Source organism: Thrips palmi, unplaced genomic scaffold (assembly GCF_012932325.1).
Source record: "Thrips palmi isolate BJ-2018 unplaced genomic scaffold, TpBJ-2018v1 HiC_scaffold_12, whole genome shotgun sequence".
Taxonomy (NCBI): Eukaryota; Metazoa; Arthropoda; class Insecta; order Thysanoptera; family Thripidae; genus Thrips; species Thrips palmi.
The window spans coordinates 10,490,448-10,517,005 of NW_023144623.1; the positions used below are offsets into that span (position 1 = coordinate 10,490,448).

General features: G+C 58.3%; 1 protein-coding gene across 1 annotated transcript in view; it reads right to left on the reverse strand.

Annotated features, from left to right (window-relative positions):
- Positions 1 to 26,558, reverse strand: part of LOC117640008 (sushi, von Willebrand factor type A, EGF and pentraxin domain-containing protein 1) — a 76,123-nt gene that overhangs the window by 22,396 nt on the left and 27,169 nt on the right. Inside the window, exons 2-3 of the mRNA XM_034376164.1 lie at positions 4,776 to 4,893; positions 1,717 to 1,775 (exon numbers count right to left, since the gene is read on the reverse strand). Of these exons, the coding sequence (XP_034232055.1) occupies positions 1,717 to 1,775; positions 4,776 to 4,893 (177 nt within the window). The remainder of the gene's footprint in view (positions 1 to 1,716; positions 1,776 to 4,775; positions 4,894 to 26,558) is intronic.

Consider the following 26,558-nt stretch of genomic DNA (forward strand, 5'->3'; position numbering starts at 1 on the left):
CACACACGCACCGCACTTTTATTTTTTTACACGTTAAAAAAATAGAAAAAGAATAGAATTTCTTCTTCTTTTTTTTACTTTTTTTTTGGTTGTAACTTTTTATGAAAATGAACTATCAAAACAGCACCAAAACCGGAGTGGAGAGGGTTTCTTCGGGTTTGGTAGAGGAAGGGACATTATTGTGAAAAGGACACCGGGTGGCGACACCACAGGACACCAGGCCCGCGCGGCGGTACCGAATTTCGTCCCAATAAAAAGGACGCATTGCGAAAGGGGTCGCTTCGCTGGTTTCCTGGACGAGCGAACAGGGCGACTGGCAGACAGATCGTTTGCCAGTGAATCAGCTTTGCAGGGCGTCGCTGGGCTTCGCAACTACTTCGATTTGGCAGCGACCCACTTCGGCCACTTCACGCCATCGGGTCGGCTGCACCGTGCACTCAGTCGAAACCACGGCACCGCGGCCATGCAACGGTTCCAGGGGCGTTCCAGGCGCGTTCCAGGGGTTCCAGGCTCGTTCCAGGCGTCCACGTTTTGAGACACGAAGCACCCCGGTTGACAATTGTGTCACACGTACCGAGAGTCGCGCTGCCCGGAGAGGCCCTCCACCTGCCACGTCAAAGCACACAGCACAATGGACGAGGACGGCGGGCCGAACAACGCTCTGTCTGCTCTGTCTCTCTCGCACTCGCGGCGCGTCCCGCTCGACAGAGACAGAGCGTTGCGCCACGGGCCCTGCAGGCCCTGCAGGGCGGCATCGTCAACACGGGCCTCGGATCGATTTCGCGATCGCCGTATGACATATCCTGGCCTTGCAAAACGAAGCGGGGGCGGGCGCAAGCGGCGCACTATCAGGATGTCAATTCCCATACATGGGAGCGACTGTTGGCGGGCAGTGCACGTGGCACTTGTCCCTGCCGAAACAAAACAAAAAAAAGTTTCATTACCGCCGCGGCGTTGTATGTAAAGCGGTCCGTGGCGTTCCCACGTTGTCCGGCTTGTCGCCGCTGACGCCGCTGGATAGGTAGATAGATGGATAGCGGCTTCAAGGTCGCTTTTCCAGCGTATCGCGAGGCTGCCGTTTTCCACACACAATGAAGCAAAATGGCGAAATGGGGCAACGAGGGGCCTAAGTACAAACAATGCGTTACGAGGCATCGACGGGAAAATCGATGCGGAGGCTTATCTGCAGAACGATCGGCGCACAAGGCGTGGAAAAACAAGCATTTAATCAGTCAATTTTTGTTTTGTTTTTCGAGCAACTTCGATCGTGGCACTTTCACCCGGGAGATGTGATCGCCGGTCTAATCCCGGGCTCGTAATAAAAACAAGGAGCTTGCACTAACGCTCGGTGCGGTTGCTCTAGATCCCACACCGACCGCCAAGTAACTCTCCATCATTTTTTAAAATGTTTTTTTTTTCTACAACGCATTGATTTTGCTCGAAAGCGCCTTCCTGTCGGCTGCGATACGTAGGTGGCCTGAAAGGGCATACCTCAACAACCCAACTGGCCAGTTGCCACCACACTGCCACACACGGCCCGGCCAGCAACAGCCTGGTGAGGTAGCGACCGAGAGGTCCTGCACTGTGCGATGTGCATCACCCAAAAGAAAAGGCGCCTCATCGGAAAAATCGGTGGCCACTCCTTTTTTTTTCCTATTTCTTCTCTCTCTCTCCGGCGCCATGAGGCCTAATTGGCTGGCTGCGCAACCGACTCACCGCAAAAGGGCAGCTCGCCCTGCCATCGGCCCGATGAGGAGCAGCTCGTCGTCGCCGCGCTGGAACAAACAGACGCAATGTCAAACAGCCGAGAAAACAAATCTAGAAAAAAGTACCAAGTAACTTAATTTAAAAACAGCAACTTATTTTTGAGAAGGAATGCCAAGGGTACTCTTGTTTCATAAAATATTTTTAAAAGGTTCACTTATTTTTTGAGGGTGAGGGGATAAGTTTTTCAAAGACGAACCACCGCAGATCTGCCACCTAGCCTAAACGGGAGCTCTTGTCAACGCCATTCGACTCGCCTTTGTCTATACGCACGCATACCGACACAGTTTGATACCCGACGGCGGCCCTGTAAGTATAAACCACGCTCCCCACCGCCACCACCACGAGTCGAGTCGAATCTGTCGCCCGGCCGATTCAATAAGCCCAAAACGGACGACCGCAACCGCCGGCCGGCCAGCCAGCGAGCTATTACACGGTGCTTGGCCGTCCGCGGCCGGAACGCTGCTTTCAAATCTACCGCCAATCAAACTACACAATTAGCCGGGGCAGCGGAGACGCTGTGCCAAGCCGAGTGGGCCTCCTGGTCGTGGAGTGGCACGGAGCGGCACGGAGTCACGGCCGCCGCTTCCTCCCCCTGCACCTTGCCCTGCACCGTGCCCTGCACGCTTTGTGGGTCGCCGAGGCACGGATGTGACAAGGGGCGACGCTTAGCAGCGCTTAGCCGCTCTTAGTGACGCCAGCCCGGCCGGCCCGGCCAGCGCGACACGCCGCGGACCGGAGCAGGGCAAGCCTTTCACTCGGTGTTTGAAAGGGGGAACAAGCGCGGACGAATTGATATGGGCTCAACGGGGCTCGCTGTGGTAAGGACTTTAACACACACACACACACACACACACACACACACACACACACACCAAGAAAATCCAAAGTACGGTGGACCCCGGCGGGAGTCGAACCCGCGTCCCGTCGCCGCTCGGCTCGAGGCTCGGCTCCACCCCAAGACATCGGTAATAGACCCTGCCCCCAGCCTTCCGTTCCCGCCCCTCCCGGCTTCCGTCTGCTTCCGCCCCGGTAGAGCCCCGCCGCGGCCGGCCGGGCCCTGCCGCCGCGCCGCCGCGATCGCTAAACGGATAGATGCGAAATTAGGGCCGCAGACTCGCCTCGCCCCCCTCACTCCTCCAGACGCCCTGATCCGAGCACTCACGTTGCGGCAACCCCGCGGGCAGGCCGGGCACGCTGTAATCGGCCCGCTGCCACGCACTGCTTCATTTCACTCTCCTTTCCGCGGGAGAGACCACGGCGGGCACTTCGGGAGGGCTCCCGGGAGGGTCTTCGGGATGGTTGGTCCTCGGGCGGGAGGGCTTTTCGGAAGGGTCCCGAGTGGGAGGGTCCTTCGAGATGGTCCATGGGAAGGCCCTCGGAGAGGTCCTCGGGAGGGTCCTTGGGGCGGTGGCCGAGAAGGGCCCCGAGGTGACGTCATCGCGATAGACTAACTAAGCGACTCCCTCTACGAGCACGCACACACGCATGACGCAACGCGCCTCACAGTTCAACGAGATCCACTCGTCAGGTGAAAGAAAAAGAAACAGAAGTGCCCGGATGGCATGCTGCTGGCTCGCTCGTACACACACGGCATTCCGGACACTTTCGTCCGTTCATCCCCGCATTGTCACTTTTTTATGCCCTGCTCTTCTTTCTGCCGCTTTCCAGCGGGATTTCACCGCATCGCCACTTTCTTCCGCTCAGTTTCCTCGCAGCGGCGGCGGAATTTCCAGCAGGAGGGCAGACAGCCAGGGAACGACGTCAAAATACAAAACACAGGAGCGACTGTACGGAAAATAATTCGAGCTATCAAGAACAGCAGGCTGTGCATGTTGCCGCCGCGACTATCTCGGCCATCGCCGCGGAGTATGAGAATGTTGTCGCTTGGGCGCCAGGCTGTAAAACACGGCTGACATGGCGCGCGCCCCCACACGCGTCCACATTTAGTTTTTATTTCCAGCCCTCCCCTGTGTGTGTGTGTGTGGTGTGTGTGTGTGAGAGAGTGTGTGTGCGAGGCCTACCCCCACCCCCTCCTCACCCAAACAGGGCCCGGAGTGAGGGTAAAAGGGGTTGCCGCACCGTCGCCCTTAACACAGTGCAAACTCTTCCCTTTTTTCGTAGACTCCCCGGCCCGTGTGAGCAAAGAACGCCCAGTTACGGGCAGCGCGCGCTTGTGTGTGTATGCGTGCGTGTGAGTATGTGTGCGCATCGACTTCGTAGCGGCCTGGCCGTTTACCTAACTTGCCTATGTTCTAGCACACAGAAAAAAGTGCAACAATAATCATTAGGGAGGCTTTGATAAAATTTACATTATTCAAGGCTGGCGGCTGCACGGTGTTCCGTTTGCTTTTTTTTTCTTTTCTCATTTTTATTTGAGTTGTTTAGTATTCAAAAGGCGAAACGAGTTAATTAGATGAGGCTGGCTCGCGGTGCGGGTGCCCCGCCACGCGGAAGGGGACACGGTATTGGACGTTGCCGCTCCATTGGCTTGACACAGACGCGTAGTTCCTGCATGCATGGCGCCCCAGTTCGAACGTGGTCGTTATTGCTAGTCACGCGTGTGTGCCGTCCCGTCATTGCGGCGGGCCGAGACGGACAATCGGACGGAGAGACAGACGGACAGACAGGGGAAAGCTTTCATCGTCCTTCTGCACCTGCTACGCCTGCTACCGCGCACCTCCATTGAGCCCGCGTCGCGACACTGCAGTGCCCTGGCGACGCTGGCGACAGTGTTGCCGTACAGAGGCGTCGCTTTCTCACGGACTTGCACAAGTTGGCGTCGGCCTCGCCCGACGTAACGCGGCGGCAGCGCTAGGGAAACAAGACATGAGACATATCGAGCTACCTGCTCGGCCGCGTGGTTATAGGCACCGAACCACAGTCTGAATACCTAGGTTCAAATACTGCTGGTTGCATCGTTTTTTTCTCCTCTAAATTTCCTTATTTTTCTAAAAAAAACGAGGCAAAAACTAAACGAAAAGACACAGGCTTGGAACGACGAGACTTACCCGAAGAGTTCGTATCCAGGGTCACAGGTGTAGGTTGCCACGGTGTTGGGGCCCAGGCCTTCGCTGGAGAGCGACACCCTGGCGTTGACCGGCACGGCGGGGTGGCCGCACTTGACCTCTGCAACAAACGAACAAAGCCAGTCAGGCTAACCGCACAGGGCGAAGCAGTGAAGCACAGCGCAGCGACGCGGTGAGAAATTCATCACGCGGCCGGGGTTTTCCCTGTGCAGAGTCATTAGTGCCCCAATCAGAAGCCATTACTAAGTGTCGCGGCAGGTGTGTGATTTGGGCCGCTGCGGAAACGCGTCCAGGCGCGCCTGTGTGTGTGTGTGGGGGGGGGGGGTACGAAACTGTGGTGTGCGAGACCGCGCATTAGGAACTCGTTCACCTGCCCGTATGAAATATGACGCGGAGGAAAAGTATCTGTCGGCCGGCGTTGCAACGCGTTGTGTCCGTCGTCCCACATGCGCGCCGCACAGTGGGCCAGAAGACCGGTAGGGTGGTCAAAATCCCGGACGTGTTTTGAACTCCAGAGTCGCTAAGTGGGACTCGAACCGAACGTGTGACCCCACCAATGGATTGCTCTCCGACCGAGGAATCCATTGGTGGGGTCACACGTTCGGTTTGAGTCCTGTTCAGCGACTCTGGAGCTCAAAACGCGTCTAGAGTTTTGGCCGCCGGCGCCGGTCTTCTGGCCCACTGTGCGGTGGCTCGGTTCCTCGCGGCCCTCGCGGCCCCAGCGGCCACTTAATTGCACGTGTCCGGAATACAATCGATATCGGCCGGGCCAGCCGGCCGAGGCACGGCGCTCGTGTCTCTGGGGACAGCATTCTAGGCCACAAAAAAAAGTTGTGCGCCGTCTATATCTTTTTAAATTTTTGGTTGAAGAGTATGGGCAAGCAACTTAAGAAAATTTCGAAAAAACAAACCACCATGCGCACACACAAAAGGGATGTATTGACTTTTTTTATTCGCATCTCAAAAACCACGCGAAGAATAGAAGCAAACAAACGATGCGAAAACGAGTGCGCATTCCTCCATGTTAATTGTTCGGCAGCAGGCGGGGTAGCGCGGCAGCAAGCCGTTCGCTTTAAAGTGGTATGGCGATGCCTCCCCTCCAACTGGGAGGGGGCGGGGGAGGGGGGCCACGTTCCCAAGGCTGTCGGAGCTTCATTTTAGTAATTTATGCATGCCCCCCTGCGTCGCACCATTAACGCAAATTATCGGTCTTGCACCGCCGTACGCTAGGGTAGTGGGGCACACTCGCACACTATCGCTCCGCCTTCTCTCTATCTCTCTCGCACGCACACACATTCACACTCACCCCACTCACTCATTTGCAACTGCACGCCGCAGTGGGTTTATTTAAAGGTGTTCGAAAAAGGGTAAAGAAATACAAAGATAAAACTACTTTCATTTTCACGCAGTGACATCCCGGGTACACATAATGCCTACGCGGCCGGCGGTCGTAAAGGTGTGTGTGTGTGTGTGTGTGCGTGAGCTCGCGTGCGCGCACGCGCGTGCCGCGAGCCATAGCGCACGCCACCGTCTGTGCCGCAACTGTGTTGCGTTGCCCAACCTGTCGTTGAATATTTTTTCGCGCTCGTTCTGTTTATTTACTTTTGTGTCTGAGTGTGTGTGTGTAGTGTGCGCGCTCGCGAGGGCGCGCCGCTTCCACGCAGACCGTCGTTACGGTTCGTGCATGGACTTTCCCCGAACGGGCCAAAACCGTCGTAGAGCGTCCGTCGGACGCCTGTGAAGCCCGAGGTAGGCCGCCCGCCCAGTGCCTGGGTTCGGCGGGTTGCCTACTCTGGCCCCGTCAGGCGTCCGGACGGCCAGCAGGACCCACCAGGACCGCGCCGGCGGTTTCGCAACGAGTGCACGATTAGCCGAGTGGCGCCTTCGGGTCTGCGACGCTGGCTTCGGCTTTGGCCCGAACCACGCCGAGCGCACGAGCCGTGGACAGGGCTCCACTCGGGGCACCGCACACCTCGTGTTTCCCGATGCCAAATAAGTGCAGTCCACACTGGAAGGGCCGAATCGGAGACGGAAACGGATCCGGGTTCGCTGCTTTGCTGCGTGGCGCGTGCCTCGTCTTCGGCGCATCAAACTTCGCTCACCGGCGATACAACGGATCGCTATCCTTCTTCTTGTCCAGGGCGCCGCGAAGGTCCGGCCCGAGTCCGGCCCGGCACGCTGACTCTCTCTCCCTCGTCCATGCGAGCCACCCCACGAGTGCGAGGGAGACGGACCGACACGGCCCTATTCGTCTCAATCACGGCTGGGGCGGCGCTGCTGGAGCCTCCAGCCTCCAGCCTGCGGGCTCCAGTGACTAATTGCTGGAGGCGCCTTGACACGCCCCGCGCCTCGCCGCGCCTCGCAGTGGAGCCACGCCGGCGTATTGAATCATATCGCGGCCCATCCCGTCAGTTATCAATCAGAGCGGCAGAGGAGAGAGAGAGAGAGAGAGAGAGAGAGAGAGAGAGAGAGAGAGAGAGAGAGAGAGAGAGAGAGAGAGACGGACGCACGGAGGCACGGCAAGGGGGCCCACGCTGTCAGGGCAAAGGGGCTAGTTACTACCGACAACATTATTGGCGGCCACACACACACACACACACACACACACACACTAAAAAGCACGCACCGGGAAGGAATTATTCCCAAGTAAATAAAGCGACGTGATCTCCTCACACACACATACGCACACGCACACACATTCATGACAAAGGGAAAAAAACTCAAACTAGCACTACACACACAGACACACACGCCGAGGTGCGCGGGTGTAATCAATAATCGTTATCAGGACAATCAAGCGACCCGGCCCGGCCCGGCATCAAGTTTTGGAGGCTACGGATTCCACTTCCTGAGACGCTAGAGCCAACTTCCCCACGGCCATGCTGGCATCACACCCTGGCATCACAAAACTTCGCAGAAAAAAAAACTTCAAAAATTAAATTATTATGGAAAAACGAGTGAGGGACCAGGGACTTTCATGTCGATGACTGTTGCCTGCTGGTGTCGTCGACGACCATACGTGGACCAGGGGCGGCAGTCGAGGTGGCTCGGAATATAGTGACGTCCCACCAAAAAAAGAAAGAAAAAAGAAAAAAAACTACATGCCCGTTACAAAATTAGAGGCTGCGGGATTCAATGAAGCCTGTAAAGGTATGAACACCGCCCCCTTTTTCGTGCCTTTGACGGTGCTACGGACCCACGAAGGACCACACGCACACACAGGCCGCGTGACATAAGTCTCGCTTGTGTGTGTGTGTGTGTGTGTGTGTGTATGTATGTGTGTGTGTGTGTGTGTTCGTGAGAGCCTGGGGGCGTCAACGAGCGCTGGTAATTGTCGTGGTGTGAGTGCGCGTAGCACGTAAAACGGTACCCGCCGATTCACTCTCTTCAGAGAGAGAGAGAGAGAGAGAGAGAGAGAGAGAGAGAGAGAGAGAGAGAGAGAGAGAGAGAGAGAGATGGTGGAGGGGAGGGGCTGGAAAGGAACCCGACTGACCTCTGTGAACTCTATTAGCCCTTCGGGTAACTTATCGCTCTGGGACGTTTTTTTTTTTTTTAAAAGGTGCCGCCTACTTTGCCCCCGAAGAAGAAAAAGAACAAGAGAAGAAAGTGAGACGTTCAGTGTGCCGACACTGGGAGTCGAACCGACGCCTCTCGTGTGAAGCAGCTGGTGTCCCAGCCCGTTCGGCTAGAGGGACTTTCGTGACCCGAAGCTGGGAGGAATCCGGCCGGTACGTGTCTGCCGACCACCTATGCGTACAAACCGTCCAAATTATCACATTACAACGGAGCGGCGGCGGAAGAGGCCGCCATCTTGGCTGGATGGGAGACAAGGAAAGGCCCTCCTTCGCGTGTAAATGCGATAATAATGCCGCATTTAGAAAGTCGCCGCTGTGATTGACATGTGGCGTACACTGACACGGAAGCGGTCCCGGCATTCCATTGATTCTTCCCGGACGCATACGTAAGCGCGGCGTGGCTTGGTGAGGGCGGTCCTCTCGCCCCGCCCCCTCCGGGCCGCTCCAGCGCGCTCCAGGCTCCGTCCCGGTGGGCACGATCGGCTACAATTAACACGCAACCAGGCCGCGCCAGGCCGGACAAGACGCTCCACCGTAAGCGGCACGATCCGTGGTCAAGCCGTGATTACGACGCTCGATTGAAAACTAATGCCTTTCCCCCAAAACACTTAGGCCGCTTGGCCGCCGGCCGCCCTTTAGGACGACCAAAAGGACCGACGCGCCGCGGTACGCCCGTTTAGTGTGATGCCTGCTACCGGGGCTGGAGCGTTAATCTCGATCGAATTACTGCGGCTCGGTAAACGGTGTGGGGGAAAAGACGTGGAAGTCCTGTTGAGGGTGCCAAAACGGGGCGGCCGCTTTGACCGCGCTCGGTCGGGAATTCCCCTTCCACTCCCGCGGTGACCACACTACAAGAGGCCGTTCTCGCCACGGGTCGGTCCGGCTCGGAGCACGAGGTGTGAATTTACTGCGGTTGCACTTTTCGCCGCCTCTGCGAATCGAGATTTGAGCGCGAGTCGTGCTCCCGCGGCAGTCGCTCCGTCTCTCTCGCACCCCCGCGGACAGCCGAGACAGCCCCGCGGGTGCGAGAGAGACGGAGCGACCCCGCCGGTGGCGCCCTCCAGCGGTTCGGCCACTGGCCTCGGAGATTCCACGCCGATACGGAGCAATCGGACCGAACCGTCACAATCACAACGCGTCGCAACGCCACTGATGCAACTTAAAAAAAAAAAGAAAAAAAAATGAAACAACTAAGTTTTGCAGAGTATCAGCGGTACCTGCCGCGGCGTTCACGGGCCTTTAACAAGTACTCGTACCACCGCCTACACACACACACACACACACACACACACACACACACACACACACACACACACACACACACACACACACAAGTGCACATACGGAAACACGCGCGGGCAATGAGAGGAGAGCACACACACACGTGCATTGCGCAATCGAGTTAAGTACCCACGAACGCGGTGCGGAAAAGGCTAAAGGAGGGTTGTGGTGGGCGTATTAAGCAGGCGGGCTGGCGAGCAGACAGACAGACAGACAGTCAGACAGACAGTCAGTCAGACAGACAGACAGACAGACAGGCGGACAGACAGGCGGACACAGAGATGACCAGAGGGATGTACAGGGTTAGGGCGCCGGCGAGCTCTTTACCATGGCTTCACCTCTCTGGGGCAGAACTGTCAAACTCGCGGGGAAAGATGTGGCGGGGGAAGGGGGAGGGGGCGCCAGGAAGCAGCTTGCCGGAAGTTGGAGGTCAGAGGGGGAGAGAAAGAGAGAGAGAGAAGGGGCGAAACACAAGCAGGGAGGCCAGGCAGGCAGCTCAGCCCGTCAAAAATCAAACCGCCGCCACCAGGCGAGCCAGGCAAGCCAGGCAGGCAAGCCAGGCAGGCAAGCCAGGCAGGCCGAGACCACCACTGAAAACGCCCTGTTTATGGGTGTCAACCGATCAGAGCCTCGTCCCGGGCCTCGACGTCCGATGCACCGCGGGCACACATTTCACGGGGAAGCCAACCCCAACCGTCGCCCCTCGTCGCCCCTCCCCGGCAGGCCTTCTATGCACGGCGGACTATCGACAGGTCACGCTCGGTTCAAGGCGAAGCAGCAACAACAACAACATCGGAACCAAGCCGCGCCAGGACGTTGTTGTTGTTGCTGCTCGACATGTGCGGGGACGAGTACGCGACGCCCCCGCGCCCCGGCCACGCCACTGGTGCCAGGAGCCCCCAGGAGCCCCGGCGCCCAAGCCGCCTCGGCCGAGAGCGTCGTCTTCATGACCTGGTCTTGATTTGACTGGGATTGAGTGGATCGAGGGGGCAGGCCGGGGCAGGCCGTTTACTGGGTGGGGCCTCTCGCAAGTCGGCGTGCCTCTTCGCGGCGCTTCGCGGCGCCTCGCGGTTCTCCGCGGCGCGGCTCGGTGCAGGCCGCGAGCCGAGCGCCGCGGTGCAGCCGGTGACGCAAGTTTGATTGCGATCTGTTTGATCCGCTAGCAGCGCTGCCGACGGCGAGCTGGGGCACACCCCCTCCCCCCCTCCCTCCCCCCTCCCCGCCGCCACGCCCTGGCCCGCGGCGCGGACGCGGTGGCGTGGCGGTGGCGTGGCCTGCAACACCGTCGCCGACAGATAGTTTGGGACATTGTTTTCAGCCGCAGGGCACTGCCAAAAAGTTTCGACAGAACCAACAAAATTCGGCGGATTAAAAAAAAACCAACTGAGCATGACTGTTTTATTTTAGGTCGAGTTCCCGGACGATAGTTCACGAATAAAGCTATCGATTTACCAGGGACCAACCCCAACCCTATTTCTTCAGAAAGATCATTTGTTGTTGTTGTTGTTGTTGTTGTTGTTGTTTTTCTTCGCGAAACGCGTTCAGCTTGCACCGTTCACGAGATACGGCCGACATTGCAGACAGTGTCGTGCACACGTCTTGTGCCTAAATCGCTGCGCGCGGTCGGGCGCATGACTGCCCGGGAAAATGGCAAGCAAATCGGGGATAAACAAGTCACGGGGTGGAACACACACACACACACACAGGCATACACCTGCCCGCCCTTTCTTTTCAAACAAGTCCGTTGAACGTTTCGCAACGTCGCGTTCAATCGGTCCGCCACTAGAACGCTCCAACGGCCCCTCACGACCGGCACTGCATTAACATGGCCAGTCTACCAGAACGGTGCGCAAGGCTGCCACAGGCTGCCACAGGCTGCCAGCGCCCGGGCAGAAAAAAAGGACGCGTTTTTTTTTTTTTTTGTTCCGATGTTGTTTTTGGTCGCGGAATAAGGCTTGAAACAGGCACGCGCGCTTGTTAGGCGTGCACTCCGTGGTGCCGGCGGGGAAAGGCAGGCGGTTTGTCGCGGGTAGCGCCACCAGTCTGACGCGGCACGACTCAACGCCGCACAATCCGCGCCATCTAGGCGCGTGTGTGTGTGAGCGAGAAGGGAACGCATGTGTGTGTGTGTGTGCGTGTGTGCAGGAAGTGAAGGAATCAATAATCTTTCCGCATCGTATGTGCATCGCCGAAGGCGCTGTACTGTCTCCAGTCACAGTCGCTCTCTCTCTCTCACACACACTCACATTACACGCGCACACGCACACCCAAGTCGCGGCGGAAAGTGAGTCTGATGATGAGCATGGTCGATGGCCACACGTGTGCATGTCCTTAATGAGGAGGAACGGGCGGACGGACAGACAGACAGACAGACAGACAGGCAAGTCGCACTTAGTATTCGCGACACGCCAACTTGTTACGCCGACTCGTTTAGCAGTGGATGAAACTGCGTGCGCCCATTGGCTGCCGGTGACGGGGCGGGGCGTGCTTATTGATTGAGCAGGGAGAAGCGAATCGCACTGGCCACTAGAAAAAAGAAAAGAGACGCGGAAAACTGGTATTCGAACCGCGGTCGGCACCGACTCGCGTCTACCCATTTTCCGATTTTCAGTGTGTGAGAGACTTCAAGACGCTACTACTCTCTTCTCGCCACCACCGTTAGAGTTTTGGCGTGGCGCGGCGGCGTCGTCGGCCAGGTCTGCGTGGGGCGGCGCGGGGCGGCGCGGGGCCGAGCGAACAGGCCGGGAGCCGACCGGTGAAAGTCCTAGTCCTGTGTGCAATCCACCTGCCAGTGTGACGAGCCGAGCGCAGCCCGGCTCCGGCCGGGCCGGGCCGAGCCGGGCGGCATCAACTCAGGCGGGCAGGCCGCGCAGGCCGCCATGTGGGAAGGTCATGGGCAACGAACCTGGAGGCACCTGGAGGCTGGGCCGCGACGCCGCGACGCGGACGCACAGCTCAGCCCAGCGCGGCGCGCAGCCACGACGACGCACAGTGGGCCAGAAGACCGGTGGAGGCGGCCAAAACTCTAGACGCGTTTTGAGCTCCAGAGTCGCTAAATGGGTCTCGAACCGAACGTGTGACCCCACCAATGGATTGCTCTCCGAACGGGGAATCCATTGGTGGGGTCACACGTTCGGTTCTAGTCCCATTTAGCTCAAAACGCGCCGAGAGTTTTGTCCGCCTCCACCGGTCTTCTGGCCCACTGTGCAACGTGACGCCCTCGCCGACGACCGGTCCGAGCCGGTCAGGCCCGCGGCCCGCGTCGCATATGGAAGCCGCGCGGTAACGCACCAGCGCCGCCGCACAGGTGTTGGGGAGAAAACGCATGACCAGTCTGCTGCAGTTCAATGTCCGAGCGAGAGAGCTGCTGCTTTCGTGGAGAGCCACTCGAAAAAACGCCAGGAATGGCAGACCACCACACTGCCTCACGCGTGCGCGGAGCGAGCGCCTGTGGGGCGGGCAGCGCGAACGCAGTGGGGTGCCGCGGGTCGGCCTACCTTGCCGCCTCGCAGGCGGCAAAGCACGGAAACTCCTGTCTGAACACTCTACTGGCTGCTTTTATCCTGCAAAAAAAATTGCCTTCGCCACTTTAATTTTTTTTACAAATTGTCCTTGTGACAGTTTAGTGTAAGGAGGCCAGGACGAAAACAGAGCCGGCTCGCTGTGTCAAAGTGACGGGCATGACGGGGACGAAAACGGTCCCGGAAAACGCGGAGGTAAACACCGCCACGCCGCGCCACGCCGCGCCACGCCGCGCCACGCCGAGGCAGGGAGAACTATCCGGCGCGACAGAACAAAGACATTGTTGCCGTCCCCTCCCCCCCCCTCCCCTCTCCTTTCGCCGCGCTCGCCAGAAGAACACATCACGGTCCGCGATGACCCGACGCAACCTTTCTGCCGGAATATGCGTGACACTGTTTGTTTGTTTTGTTTTGTTTTTCTAGTGCAGTCAGCAGCGAAAACGCGCCAGAGTGCAAGAGTGGCGGCATGATGAGGAAGGGACGTTCAAAAGACCACGTTGCGAAACCCTCGAAAAGAAAATTAACTAGCTTGATCACGTAATTTTTTTCCCGCCAAAGCGGCCGTGTACCCGCCAGTGTACCCGCCGCGGCCCTTCCCCGTCGACTCGGCGTGGTTAGTACTCCCAACGAGTAAATTAAGATTCAACGGCAGCGTGGCGGCGAGGCGCTCGCCAGCAGAATCTAGGCCAGCCAATCACCATGCACCTTCTTTTTTATGTATCCCCAACAAATTATTCAAACCCTCCCTCTCTTTTTTTACCTTGTGTCTCGCTCGTTTTGAAAGACTCGTCGTCGTCCTCGCGAGCGAGAGCAGCAAAACCTTCCCATATCTGCCAACATGTAGCGATTCCGCCCTGCAAGCGCCACCGTCTGTCTCTCTCGCACTCGTGGGACAGAGATGCGGTGATCGGAATCAGTCTGGCGGCGGGGCTCCACAAAGGCACACACACGTTGCGCGCATCGCGGACGGACGGACGGAAGGGAAGTGATTTGCATCTCGGTGCGAGTGAGCGCGTTCCGTGATCCCCGCCGCCGCGCTACGCGAAGCCAGGCCAAGCGCTACGCGTCCAATGCCAATGTGAATCGGCCGCCTTCCGGGCCGCGGCAATGTGAATCTTCCGCTTTCACTTCCAGAGTCATACGGCGAGCGACTACACTATTCAACGAGGCTCGCTACCGTTGTGCTGCGACGCTCGCCGATGACGGACTTACAGTGCGTCCGCGCTGGAGGAACGAAACGAAAGCCCGGCACGGCTGTATGCTAATCTTATCACCCCTTTGGAAAGCGAAATTGCATAACGACAAAAAAAGTAAATACTGCTCTACTGAACAGAACAAGAGTCCGGTCGGTGTCCAGGCGGCGCGCACGCGGCCCTGGCGGCGCCAAGAACCATGTCCGCCCGTTCCCTTCGCAAAAGCACAGCGGGGGAACTCGAGAAGGAACATGAGGGCGAAGCGGAGCGGCGCGGAGCGGCGACCCTGGCTTGGCTCTAGAGGCTCCACCTAGGGGCTCATACGAGGGCTCCCTGGAGGCTATCGTGTTTCCTTATAGTCGCAGTGTGTAAGTGTGTGTGTGTGTGTGTGTGGCGCGGAGGGGCCGCAAGACGTTTAAAGTCTTTTAGACCGCACCATAGCAGGGGCGTCCGAACACACGTACAAACACACACACACATACACACACACACACTCGCTACTTCCTCCTAAACATGGGCTTCTCTCGGGTTATCTAAGAGAAGGACGCGTGGGCGCGAAGGTGGTGCGCTCCCACGGGTTGCGGGTGGTGCGCTCATGTGGAGCGCCTCCCTTACTTAATGCCAGGAAGGAAAAAAACTATCGGTCTTTCGTTTTGGGGGATCGGTTAGCTCGTTCAAGAAGGCCCCTCGGAGCTGTCATGAAAATGGGGCCGGGGGTGTCAGCGCCGCCAGGGCGGCGCTCCTGGCGTTTCGTTAAAGATGAGCACGGGGTCAGACGTCAAGCCGGGGGTCGCTCCGTCTCACTCGCACTCGCGGGGCGGCCCGGGGGGTGCGAGAGAGACGGAGCGCCGGAATCCGCCCGGCGGGGGGCCGCCGCTGGCGCCGGCACAAGCGCTGAAAGGCGATACTTAGGCCCTGTTTCAATTACCGCGATCAATCTTGTTATTTTAGGGTGTCCAATTTAACGACCACTATTCGACGCGTGCTCTTTTTTTAGCAGATGATACCTTTACACTTGAAACATACTTAAAACTACTATACACATGAAGGTGTCAGCGTGCTTTTACTCTCGAGTCCAGAAACGAAGCGCGTATCCTAAACAATATAATAGGGGCTGGCTGCCGGGGCGGGCTTGTGCGTGTGGCTGGCTGGCAATGAGGCGCAGCCTGCGTGGAATTCGACGCTCGGGTCTGTATATTTTGTTTCATACAGAATTTTAATTACTATCTGTGGAATGATCCCGCATACTACCCCGTATAAGGAAACCAAACGAGTATTAACCGAGAAATTTGAAAGGGAAAAGAAAAAAATTTAAACTCTACACCCCCTCCCCAGTCTTAATGGGGAGGCCTCCTGCTTTACTTCGGTGTTCGGGATGGGAACCGGTGCTATCAGGTACCTGGGTTAATCCCGTCAGCGACTCTAAGCGTTCGCCGGGGGACCCAGTAGGACCCCAAAGCTCAGGCAGCTGGGTGAGAGCCCCAGTACGAAGCTCTTTGAGGGCGGGACGTAGAGTGGACGACAGAGAGCAGAGAGAGACTCAGACAGAGAAGAGGTTTGGTGGGAGCTTCTTGTTTTCGTAGGGTTGGTTGTGTACCCCATGGTACCCCCACTGTCCGGCGCTCCCGTACCGAACATACAGCGTTTTAGGCCAGCTTCAAAGGACTTATCATCGCCTCCCCGACGAGTCAAGGAGGCACCACCCGCAACCACACACCGGATGGTCTGGATTGATGGATCAAATACTCCATCGCTCCAGTGCCGAGGCCAACCCGCCGGAGCGGATTGCTTTTTAGACACCCACAGCGGAGTGGCCAGGTGAATGTGACTCTGACCACTACGCTATCACGCTTGTACGTCTGGGAGCGTGTTGGACGACGGGTTTGAGTTGCACTGGGAGGAAGGCGGTCGAAAAATGTAATGAAATGATGGGATTCGATCCCCGGTCCCCACCATCGGGATCACACGACTTTACGCTCTCGGCCACCACGGCCCATGATAAGGGGATCGGCGTGAGGTGGGTTCTTGACGCAACAGGACTCGACCGACCCGGTCAAAATTTCGCAAGAAGTTGGGGGAGTCGAACCGCCGACTCTAGCACTGGGAACCGACGCCTCTACTCCCTGGACCACCACGTCCCATGCTCAGAGTGGGCTCACGTTTACGGGTTTGAATCGCACTGGGTGAGGCAGTAAAATTAAATGGAAATATTTGTTAGGAGTCGAACCTCCGGCATGTGGGCCTGTTGCACACGGCTCCGCTCTCATGGCCTCGAACCACCACCCTTAGGATAGCAAGTCGAAAAAACTTTTGTGACGCTGGTATTCGAACGCAGGCCTGCGGTAACTCGATCCCACGTCTCTAACCTCTCGGCTATCACAGCAGTTGTGAAACGCGACGGATCATCTGCTTTCATTAACGTTCGTTGAATGAGATTTTTTTAGAGTATTTCTTCAAGGGTGCTTCTTTTTTGTGCCATTATTCCCCGTGGTTGGTGGACGCGGTGTGCCATCCTCGCATGGAGGCCGTCTGGCGGCGCTTCAGCGCGGTCCGGCCGGCAGGCACTGCCAGGCACTGCCAGGCCAGGGTCGCTCTGCTTGTTACGCTCATAGGGCTTATTCCACGCGGCGCGTCCATCTTCCCGCCGGTAAATCACAACCTGCTCGCAACAAAAAAAAAAAAAAAAAAAAGTATGTGGGTATTCGAACCCGCGACACGCGGGGGCGATGGCGGCGATGGATAGTGGACGGGACGGCACGATGACGACAATGGCCGATGACATCTCCTTCTCCTTGGCGCGGTCCGCGCGTTGCGTCACCGGGCGGCCGAAAGGACTGCAGGCCGGCCGGCCACGGCTGCAGGCGGCTACTGCAAAATGCCGCGGTCCAAAGCCGCGTCGCGCGGCTGGGATTCGAACCCGGGTCGCTGGCGTCGAACTGGGGGACCGAAGTCGTCACTGGTGCCTCCGTTTTCGACATGATGGCGCTGTAAACGTCCTTTTCTCAAAATTTCTGAACAAGGCAAGGCAGTTGGAGGCCTTTCGCGAGGGCCACACTCTCTTTGTTCCTCGGAGGAAAATCCCCCCCCCTCTCCGGGTGAGCACTGGATGAGCCCGGAGTGTGGGAGAGGCGTTAGTGACTCCCACGACTCATTAGAAGGGCACTTCATCAACCTCACACGTCGCAGGGAAAAACCAAAACAGACGGACTTCGGAAAAAAAAAGGAGGAAAAGACGAAACGTTTCGATTTTCTTTGATACGAAAGATCTTTTTTAAGGTTATTTATCGGCACGGAAAGAAGAAAAACAAGAGGAAATTGGAGCGCCGCGAAGGCACGCCCATCCCAGCCCAGTCGTTGAGGTCGAACTACTTCTCGGGAAAAACAATCGCAAAGCGACGCGGGAACGCGCGCGGCTCGCGCACAAAGGGGCGAGAAAGAAATGAGGAAAACGGGGGGTATTCGTGCGGCAGTAACGCGTAAACACACAGCCCGGCCGCGATTGGAAATTGTGCAAATAAAACGGTAGTGTAGGGCCTTCTCCAGGAAGGGAATGCTCGAGCCACTGCCGGAGACTTCGACGCCCGAGGCCAACGAAAGGAGAGACAATGCGGTCGGACGGGATCAGCGTCCCATGGGTGCGAGAGAGACAGGGCAGCGGAGCAGCGGAATACCGACAACGCCCGTATGACTGCGTCCAGCGGACCCCGTTGGCAGTGTAGCCGCTCGGACGGAGCACCCCGTGTACACTGGAGGGGGTCTCTCTCACTCACGGCCCTCGCGGGGCGGCCGGAGAGGCGTCGGCGGACATTGCCAGGCAGACTCCAGGCAGATTCCAGGTGGACTCCAGGCAGATTCCAGGCAGACTCCAGGCAGACTCCAGGTGGACTCCAGGCGGACTCCAAGCAGATTCCAGGCAGATTCCAGGCGGACTCCAGGCGGACTCCAGCACTCCTTGTGCGGAATTAATTGGCCACACGGATTCTCCAGTGAGGCGGACCGCTTCCGCGTGGGCGGCCCCGGCGCTTCCAGCGGCTCGGGCGCCTCCAGCGCCTCCAGCGGCTAGACCGGCTCAACGAGCATGTGTGACCTTGCCGAGGCCGCGCCGGGCCCACTAATTACACTCGTAATCCGACGCTCAACCAGCTCCCATGCTTTTCCCCAATTTATTGCACAATTTTTTTTTCTTTATTTTTCTTCATTTTTTTTTCTTGCGGGACAAACACGAAGTGTGAGTCACCGGAACAAATATAGCGTGCATGTTCCCCTTCTCTCCATGTCTGTCTGTCTGTCGTTCGAGGTGCGTCTGAGTTGCTAAATGCCCGTCGAACGGCTCGCCAGCTGTCCGCTGCGAGGGGGTAGGGGGAGGGAGGGGGCCAAGGAACACCGCGGCAGAGATGCGTGGTACCAAACAAGATTGACCCACTGACGTGGGGGGTCCGTGAGAACTCGCCGGTCCGACGAACAAGCTGTACTACGCGCGTGCGTGCGTGTGTGTGCGTGTGTACGTGTGTGTGCTCGATATGAACTGTGAGCACAAAAAAAAGAAAGCCTTCCCCTGGGATCGAACCTCCGACCCGCTGGCCGAAAATCTTTTACGTAACGCTGTTCCGTCAGCGTTCTGGCGAGAGGCGCTTCTTCCTGGACCAAACAAAGTAGTGACACTGCACTACATAACACGACTATAAATCGTAGCACTCAAAAAGCGGTTGATTCATGGTGACGGCAGGGGAAAGGTGAGTGAGAGAGAGGGGGACTGGACGGACACAGAGAGGCTCCTGCTGCGGGGTTAGGACAAGGATGGAGCAGGGGCGCGCGCTGGGGCACGGTGAGCTCGACCTTGTCCTTGGTCCACGCGTTGAGGGGCTTATCCAACACACCAACACACACACACACACACACACACACACACACAACACACACACACACACACGGCGTAGGAGTAGAGCGCGAACGAAATCACACGAGGTGCGGCATTAATCATTGGCTGGCTCTGCTCTATGCCCGTCTCTGTCTCTCTCTCTCATTGCGATAACATCTCTGGGCCTTGGAATGAGTTCCACGGAGGTGCGTGCGCGCTTCGACTGTTGCTGCGATTCGATGGTCCCAAATTCCCGTCAAGTACGTCCGCGTCGTCATGGTCGTGGTCGTGGTCGTGGTCGTGCCGGGCGGACGGTGCAAAGACAGGTCCGATGATCGCCGCGTCGATAGACGTCCCGAATCGATATCGATTAATTTTTAGAACCGATGCGAACGTGATCGTGCAGGCGGCCAGTCGGCATGGGTTCGGTGTCAGCTTCCCGAACGCGAAGTGACAAAGTCCTCGGCAAGCACTTTGGGAAAACCGAGTTCTCAAACGACGGGATTTCCTGCTGTATATTCTCAATTTGATAGCACGAACGCTCTCCGATTGAGTGTTCATATTTTTTTTTGCAGTGCACATAGACTTGGAAAACGAAGCGATATGGGCACGCCGCGGGTGCGGGAGGCGAGGACGATCGTCCGCGCTTCGATTCCAGGGATTCCAGAGGCAGGCTCCAGAGATCCAGTCGGCCAGTGGCGGCCACTGGCGGCCAGTCCGCGCCTTTCCGTTCCCACGGGGACACACTGCCCGGCGCGTCGTCGCGGGAGTCGCGGCCCAGCAGAGAAACGCCCGCCTGCTTTTCACACAAGCCGGCCGCACTTTCCCTCAAGCCGCCCAGACAAGGAGCGTCGCGCGGCGGCCGCGGCGGAGGGAGGGAGATGCAAAATACGTTTTTTGAAAAATCGAAACGAGATGCGGATGGAGCCGCAGGGGAAGCGCGCGGCGGCGCCACTCGAGGGAGGAGGAACAAGTTGAGCAATTAGCGCAAATAGCGAGTGCGTGCCGGCGAACGCAGCGAACGCGCGACCTGGTGACATTCCGGGTAAGAATCACCCCCCTCCCCCTTCGCCCCCGACCTTGCAGTGTGGGGCCCGCACAAACCGGCAGGCAGTGTGCCGCCAGCAGTAACGGTGCAGGTCAGAGGGAACCGAGGTCGCGCGCAGACGGGCCGGCGAGCGTCCTGGACGTCGTCCTGGAGGACCTCCTGGAGGGGGGGAAGTAGATCACCATCCTCGAGCGGATCGCGCTGGACGAGGGGAAAATCACTACTCTTCCAATTTTATTTTTAGTAAACTTTTGTTACAAAAAGGGGAAAATACTGTCGGGAGAACGACAAGACGAAGACGAGTACACGTGGTGGCTGAAGCGGACCGGAGTTGGAGAGCGAGAGAGAGAGACTTTGCCGGCGGAGCGAGCGGTATTCGTACCTCGCACCGGTTCTGTCGCTACTCACGTGTTAACACGTGCGTCGTGTGTGTGTGTGTGTGTGTGTGTGTGTGTGCAGTAGCGTTCCCGGCGGCACAGCCGGGCCCAGCCACACACACATATGGCTCGTACGGTGCAGGGTACTGCACACACCACGGTTTCCCATGACCATGGCACGGCACTTGTTGTGGCCTGCAGGAGTGACGTCACTCTGTGTGTGTGTGTGTGTGTGTGATTAGCATGTGTGCGCGAGTCCGTGCCTATAGAATCCTGACCAATATGTACCCACGTCCGATGACTGTCCCGAAAGAGACGGGATGGGTATCGTAGGAAGGCGTTGGCAGCATGCTGCATCAGGCCGTACATGACCGTGTAGTACGAATCGCAGTGTCACGGAGGCATGCTTGCTGCAGACGGCAAAGCACCGGACCGGCTGGCGCCAAAGAGGCATCAAACGCCAGGCTGTCATGCGGTGCGCACCCTCTTACCGCACTGGACTCAAGTCGACCTGCACCCCTCCTCCAGCGGCATGCCCGCGGTGGAAGCCTCACCTGCAACAAGAAAGCAAACGCAGAAAATCAGATTCAAAATTCGGAAACAATTTTTGCGTCGACTTGTCTCGCCGGTGGATCTTTCCGCTTGAGGCGCGCGGCGACGCGGCGACACCCGTGGAACCGCGCCGTCAGCGCGACGCGCAACTTTTGACGGCGCTATTAGGCGATCGAGCATCGCGACGCAGCCGTCTCTCTCGCACGCGCGGGGCGTGCCCTCCAGTGCCGGCGTGCCAACGGCGTGCCGCGGGGGTGCGAGAGAGACACGCCGTTCGGCATCAGTCGGGCCGACAAAGGAATAATTGAATCTCAGCGCAGCTTCCCGCGCCGAAAATTAGTCTAGCGGTTTTTCACGCAAAGCCATCCCAGTCCGCCGGGACACTGCCGGCCGCGCCAGCCGCGGGACGCCTACACCGGGTAAAAGGTGCAGCAGCTGTTGGCGGGGCGCGGAGCGCGGAGCCTCTCCAGAGGAGTTCGTTAAACCCGTCCGATTCCGGCCGCGATTAACTCCCACAGGGTAATGGTCGGCCCAGGCTCACGCCGTCGATTTAGACCGCTCGCAGACCCCTAGGTGCGTCACACTGCCAAAAAAAATTAATCTGGCGGGATTTGAACCACCGACTTTTGTCACCGAAGTCAGCCGTCTTACCAACTACGCCACGGAGGCGGCGCAATTTCTGGCGGTAAATTGTACGCGAAACCGCCGGCGCGAGACCTACTCGGGGCCGGGCAGGCTGACGGCCATGCTGACGGCCAGGCCCATGTCCGGGCTAACGGGGTTCAGGAAGGCCTGCAGACTGGAAGAACAAAACTAGTCCGCGTGGTCGCCGCGTGGACGCTGGATGGACGTGCGCTGCATACGGGGACGCGGGCACGCGGGCACGGCGACGACGCCAGGCCGCGCTTCGGGAGCGCGCCGTTAGGGGCACTCACTCCGAGCGACCTGGCCGAGCCAGTCCACCACTCGCTCTCTTCATAATGAATGCCATTCTATGAATCCGAAATCGAAACAGCATGGCGGCAGTCTAGAGTGGCGGGCACCTCTTATTATTTCCACACTGCTAAATGCTGCATGCCGCGGGGAAGTCCGCGCATTGACATCGGCACCGCCGAACAACGCACCCTGTCTCTGTCGCACCAACTGGACAGTGGGCCAGAAGACCGGTGGAGGCGGCCAAAAACACTAGACGCGTTTTGACCCGAATCAAACATGTGACCCCACCAATGGATTCCTCGTTCGGAGAGCAATCCATTGGTGGGGTAACACGCTCAGTTCGAGCCTCATTTAGCGACTCTGCAGCTCAAAACGCGTCTCGAGTTTTGGCCGTCTCCACCGGTCTTCTGAGCGCCCCACGAGTGCGAGAGAGAAGCAGCGTGATTCGGCGCACTTCCAGTGATCCAGCAATGTCTCTATTTGCCGCGTCCTCGCGCACAGGTCCTTGCCCCGCCACGTCCGCGCGTTGTTTTTGTCGTACCCGATACGGAGTGCGAGAGAGACGGGAGACTCCCCCTCGCAGAGCCAGGCGGAGCGAGAGAGACGGGCGACACGGCCCGCTAATTGTGCGCGACGGAGACACGACGGGTAACGGTGCGCGGTAAGCTAAGGCGAAGCCTTCCAGGCCTTGCAGGTCGTTACCGTCGATGAACGATTATATTCTCGAGTCAACAGTGCTGCCGGGACGAACCCGGCACTCCGCGGAGGTGCAATCCGCGGCGGAAAAAGGCGTTTGAGCGGTGTGCCGCCGTGCAGGCCGGGTAGTACTGTTGGCGGAGAGTCGCTAACCCTCGACGCGGCGAGCAGAGCCACACCGTTTCCCTCCCCCAGTCTTCGGCCAGTTGGAAATATGAGTTGGGCTGGGCGGCGACAAAGGCATTCTGAGTCACCTTCCGAGGCCCCCTCCCCTCCCCGGGTACCGAGAGGTACCTGTTTACACGGCTAACCGGGGGGTAATGCTTCCTCATGCACCCATACGGGTACCTCTGGGAAAAGGCGGCCCGCTCCCGACTGATTTATGACCGTTCAACAGCTCGGCCCTCCGTACACCGTCCAACATTTTGAACAAGATCAACAAAAACAAAAATCGTTGATACTGGATCAGCTTGCTTGTATAGTGGGATTGCGCGGCGTGTGCTACAGTCGCTGCCCCGCACCTTGGGCCAGTCGCGTGGATAAATAACACAGAATAAGTAAACACGGTTACTAAAATGCGTGACTGTACACTGTACCGGTCGAGGCCGTCCGCCAGGGGTTTGAATAGAGGCGGGAAAACGGCGCACCGCCTTGTGTAAAAGGCGCATTGTGACGCTGGAAGGCCTCGCGCTGCGCCGCGCGCTGCGTTCGCAAGGCGGTGACGATCCGCGACGTGTGAAGTGAAGCCCGTGTGAATAAGCCGCCGAATCGAAAATCCCGCGCTTTTCCTTACGGTGGCGTGACCGGCGCCACTTCCTTCTATCGAAGACAACGACCCACGCCCCGACAAAAAAGAAGAAGAAGAAGAAGAAGAAGAAGAAGAAGAAGAAGAAGAAGAAGAAGAAGAAGAAGAAGAAGAAGAAGAAGAAGAAGGAAAAGCAAAGACAACGACGACAGACGCGAAAAACACGGAACGACGTTGTTCCTGGGCGACCGAGTACTTGGGACTTTCGCTCAAACAGCGGAGCAAATCGACGGAACGCCCCCAAAAGTGGACGCCGCGTGTCCCTGTGGGGCCCTGTGGGGCTCTGGGGGCCCTGTGGGGCTCTGGGGGCCCTGTGGGGCCCTGTGGGGCTCTGGGGGCCCTGTGGGGCTCTGGGGGCCCTGTGGGGCCCGTGGGGCTCTGGGGCCCTGTGGGGCTCTGGGGGCCCTGTGGGGCCCTGTGGCTCTCGGGGCCCTGTGGGCTCTGGGAGCCCGTGGGCTCTGGGCCTGTGGGCGCTGGGGCCCTGTGGCACTGGGGGCCCGCTGCCCGCCCCCTTCCCTCCTCCCCGCTCCCCGATTGGATGTACGTTCTCAATCAGTCACCGGGAGACTTTCGAAGAACGACGCGGCTGCCTCGCTGCCCTTCAACGTCGCCGCGCTGCCCGCCGCCCTTCCGACGGCTGCCCGGCTGCCCGTCCGACTGCACGCGCTTATCGCCGCCACATCGCACCCACTTAGTGGAGGCCGTCACGGACTACACGGACCGCGTCCTCCTCGACGCACCCCGAAAACGTGTAAAACGGGGATTCCTCCACCGTAAAACGCGGTTGGCGCAGTAAAGGCAGGCCGGGTGGGCAGGTCGAAGGGCAGGTCGAAGGTGGCAGAGCAGAGGTCAGCGAGAGACGGACGATCGTAAAAGGTGCGTATAAGTAGCCGTCACTGCCGTCGCCCGGCCCACCGACGAGCGGACAAGGGCGGGATGCCTTGGCGCTCGGCCCGTCCGGGCTCATTCCGTCTCTCTCGCACTCGTGGGGCGTCGCGCAGGGGTGCGAGAGAGACAGCGCGCTGCTCGGAGTCGGCCTGACGACCCATTCGGCGGTGGGTGTGTCCACGCACCTTCGGCACCTTCGGGCTGTCTTCGGGTCGTCCTCGTCACCCCTTTCAGACTTCCAGACTTCGGGCTGGGACTCGCCTTCTCCCTGCCGAAGGCGAACCGGCCACGGCCTTATCCGATCCCAGCCAATGTCGTCCGCGCATTCCCACGGACGCGTGTTTTCATTGTATTCCAAACAAGGGAAAAAACGCGCAGTTTATTGAAAGGAAAAGGGAAACGCTTAGCGGGAATCATCAAGGCCGAGGGGGAGAAAACGAAAGCCCAGTGGAGGAACAGGAAGAGGAGTTCGTGTTTCCGATCCCGAAAATCCCTTCAAAATACACCAGTGGACCCCCATCCGTTCCACACGTCTGGCCGTCTGGCCTTGGCCCGGCCCCGGGCTGCCCTGCCTGGCCCCGGGCGGGAGCCGTGAGTGGCGTATCCTTCCTTAGCCGCGGCTAGCCGTCCCTAAATGTCCACGGCGTCCACGCATGTGGCCTACAGTGCGCGCGGCAGGCACGCGGCGGGGGACAACTCGGTACACGCTACGTGTGAGCACGCGCGTGCCTCGGCCGTGCCTTCTCTGCCCCGCCCGATGGCCCCCGCGGCCCCGGCCCCATTCCCCTCCGATGGGTCGGCCCAACGATGCAAAGTTATGTACACTGTCAACGGCCTCACGACGACGACCACACAACAAGGGGGAAGTCACTCACTGCTTTCGACAAATATCTGGTAATTTTGGTTTGGGTCGACTTTGGGCGGCTACTGCGTCCAGCCCAGGCTGCTTAAGCGTACTTCCTCTTTGGTGGTCCTTAGGCCTTGCGTTGGCATGTCCTTCCGAGGATGTGCGATTAGTCAGCTGGTTTATCTGGTCGCAAAGTAGCGCCGTTGCACGATGAATCGTACTGATTTTTTTCGGCTCATTTTCATCTCTGCATGATTCGAATGGAGGCTTAATCTGGAACGCAGCGAGTGTTCGTGACGGTGACACGATCCAATAAGTGAAAGGGAGAGGAAAAAGTCTAAAAACAAAACCAGGAGAACTAAAAAAATCTGAACCGCGGCGCCCGGTTCTGACTTTATCAAAAGGCCCCCGAAGGAGCACGCGGGCTTTCCACGCTGGATCTAGCCCATCGAGGTCGCTCCTCCAGTGGTCTGTCTCTCTCGCGCCTCGGCGGGACGCGCAACGAGTGCGAGAGAGACAGATGGCGCCGCGGCACGCCGACGCGACGTGTCACGCGCCAGTCTGTCACGGCTGCCAAAGTCGACGAAGTCACCGCGTCGCCAAGTAGGCCCAGGTCGGGGCAGGGGGCCGCCGACGTGCCCCACCTCGCCGCACCACGGCGTCGTAAGTACTCGTTCGCAACGACAAAAAAATATATCATCCCAAATATTTTTATTATTTGAGGAGTTCTTCCGGGAAAGTTGGCATCCGTGGACGCACTGTTTTGACAGTTCCGGCGGTCGAAGTTCGTGTAGTTCGCGACCCCTGTTCTACTTTTCGGAGGTGTCGACGACGCCCAAAGGCGGCCAAAGGCGGCGACGGCGACCGGCGCTTCCGAACCGGTTTCGGCCCCGCCCCGCCCCGCCCCGCCCCGCCCGGCGGGGCAGGGGTTTTCCGCAGAGTTTTTCGATACGGTGTCAAACGATAAAATTTAACTTTACCCAAATATACCGTATTATACGGTAAAATACCGTATTTTACCGTTATTTACGTAACTTTGAATCTTACGGGTATTTTCACATCCCTAATGGTGGTGCACTGGCAAGTGCCACTCGCAACGCGTCGCAACGCCCACGCCAAGGACGACGTCTCCATCCCTTTTTTACGAGCTTTCACCGCCCGGAGAGAAAGAGAGAGAGAGACGAAAAG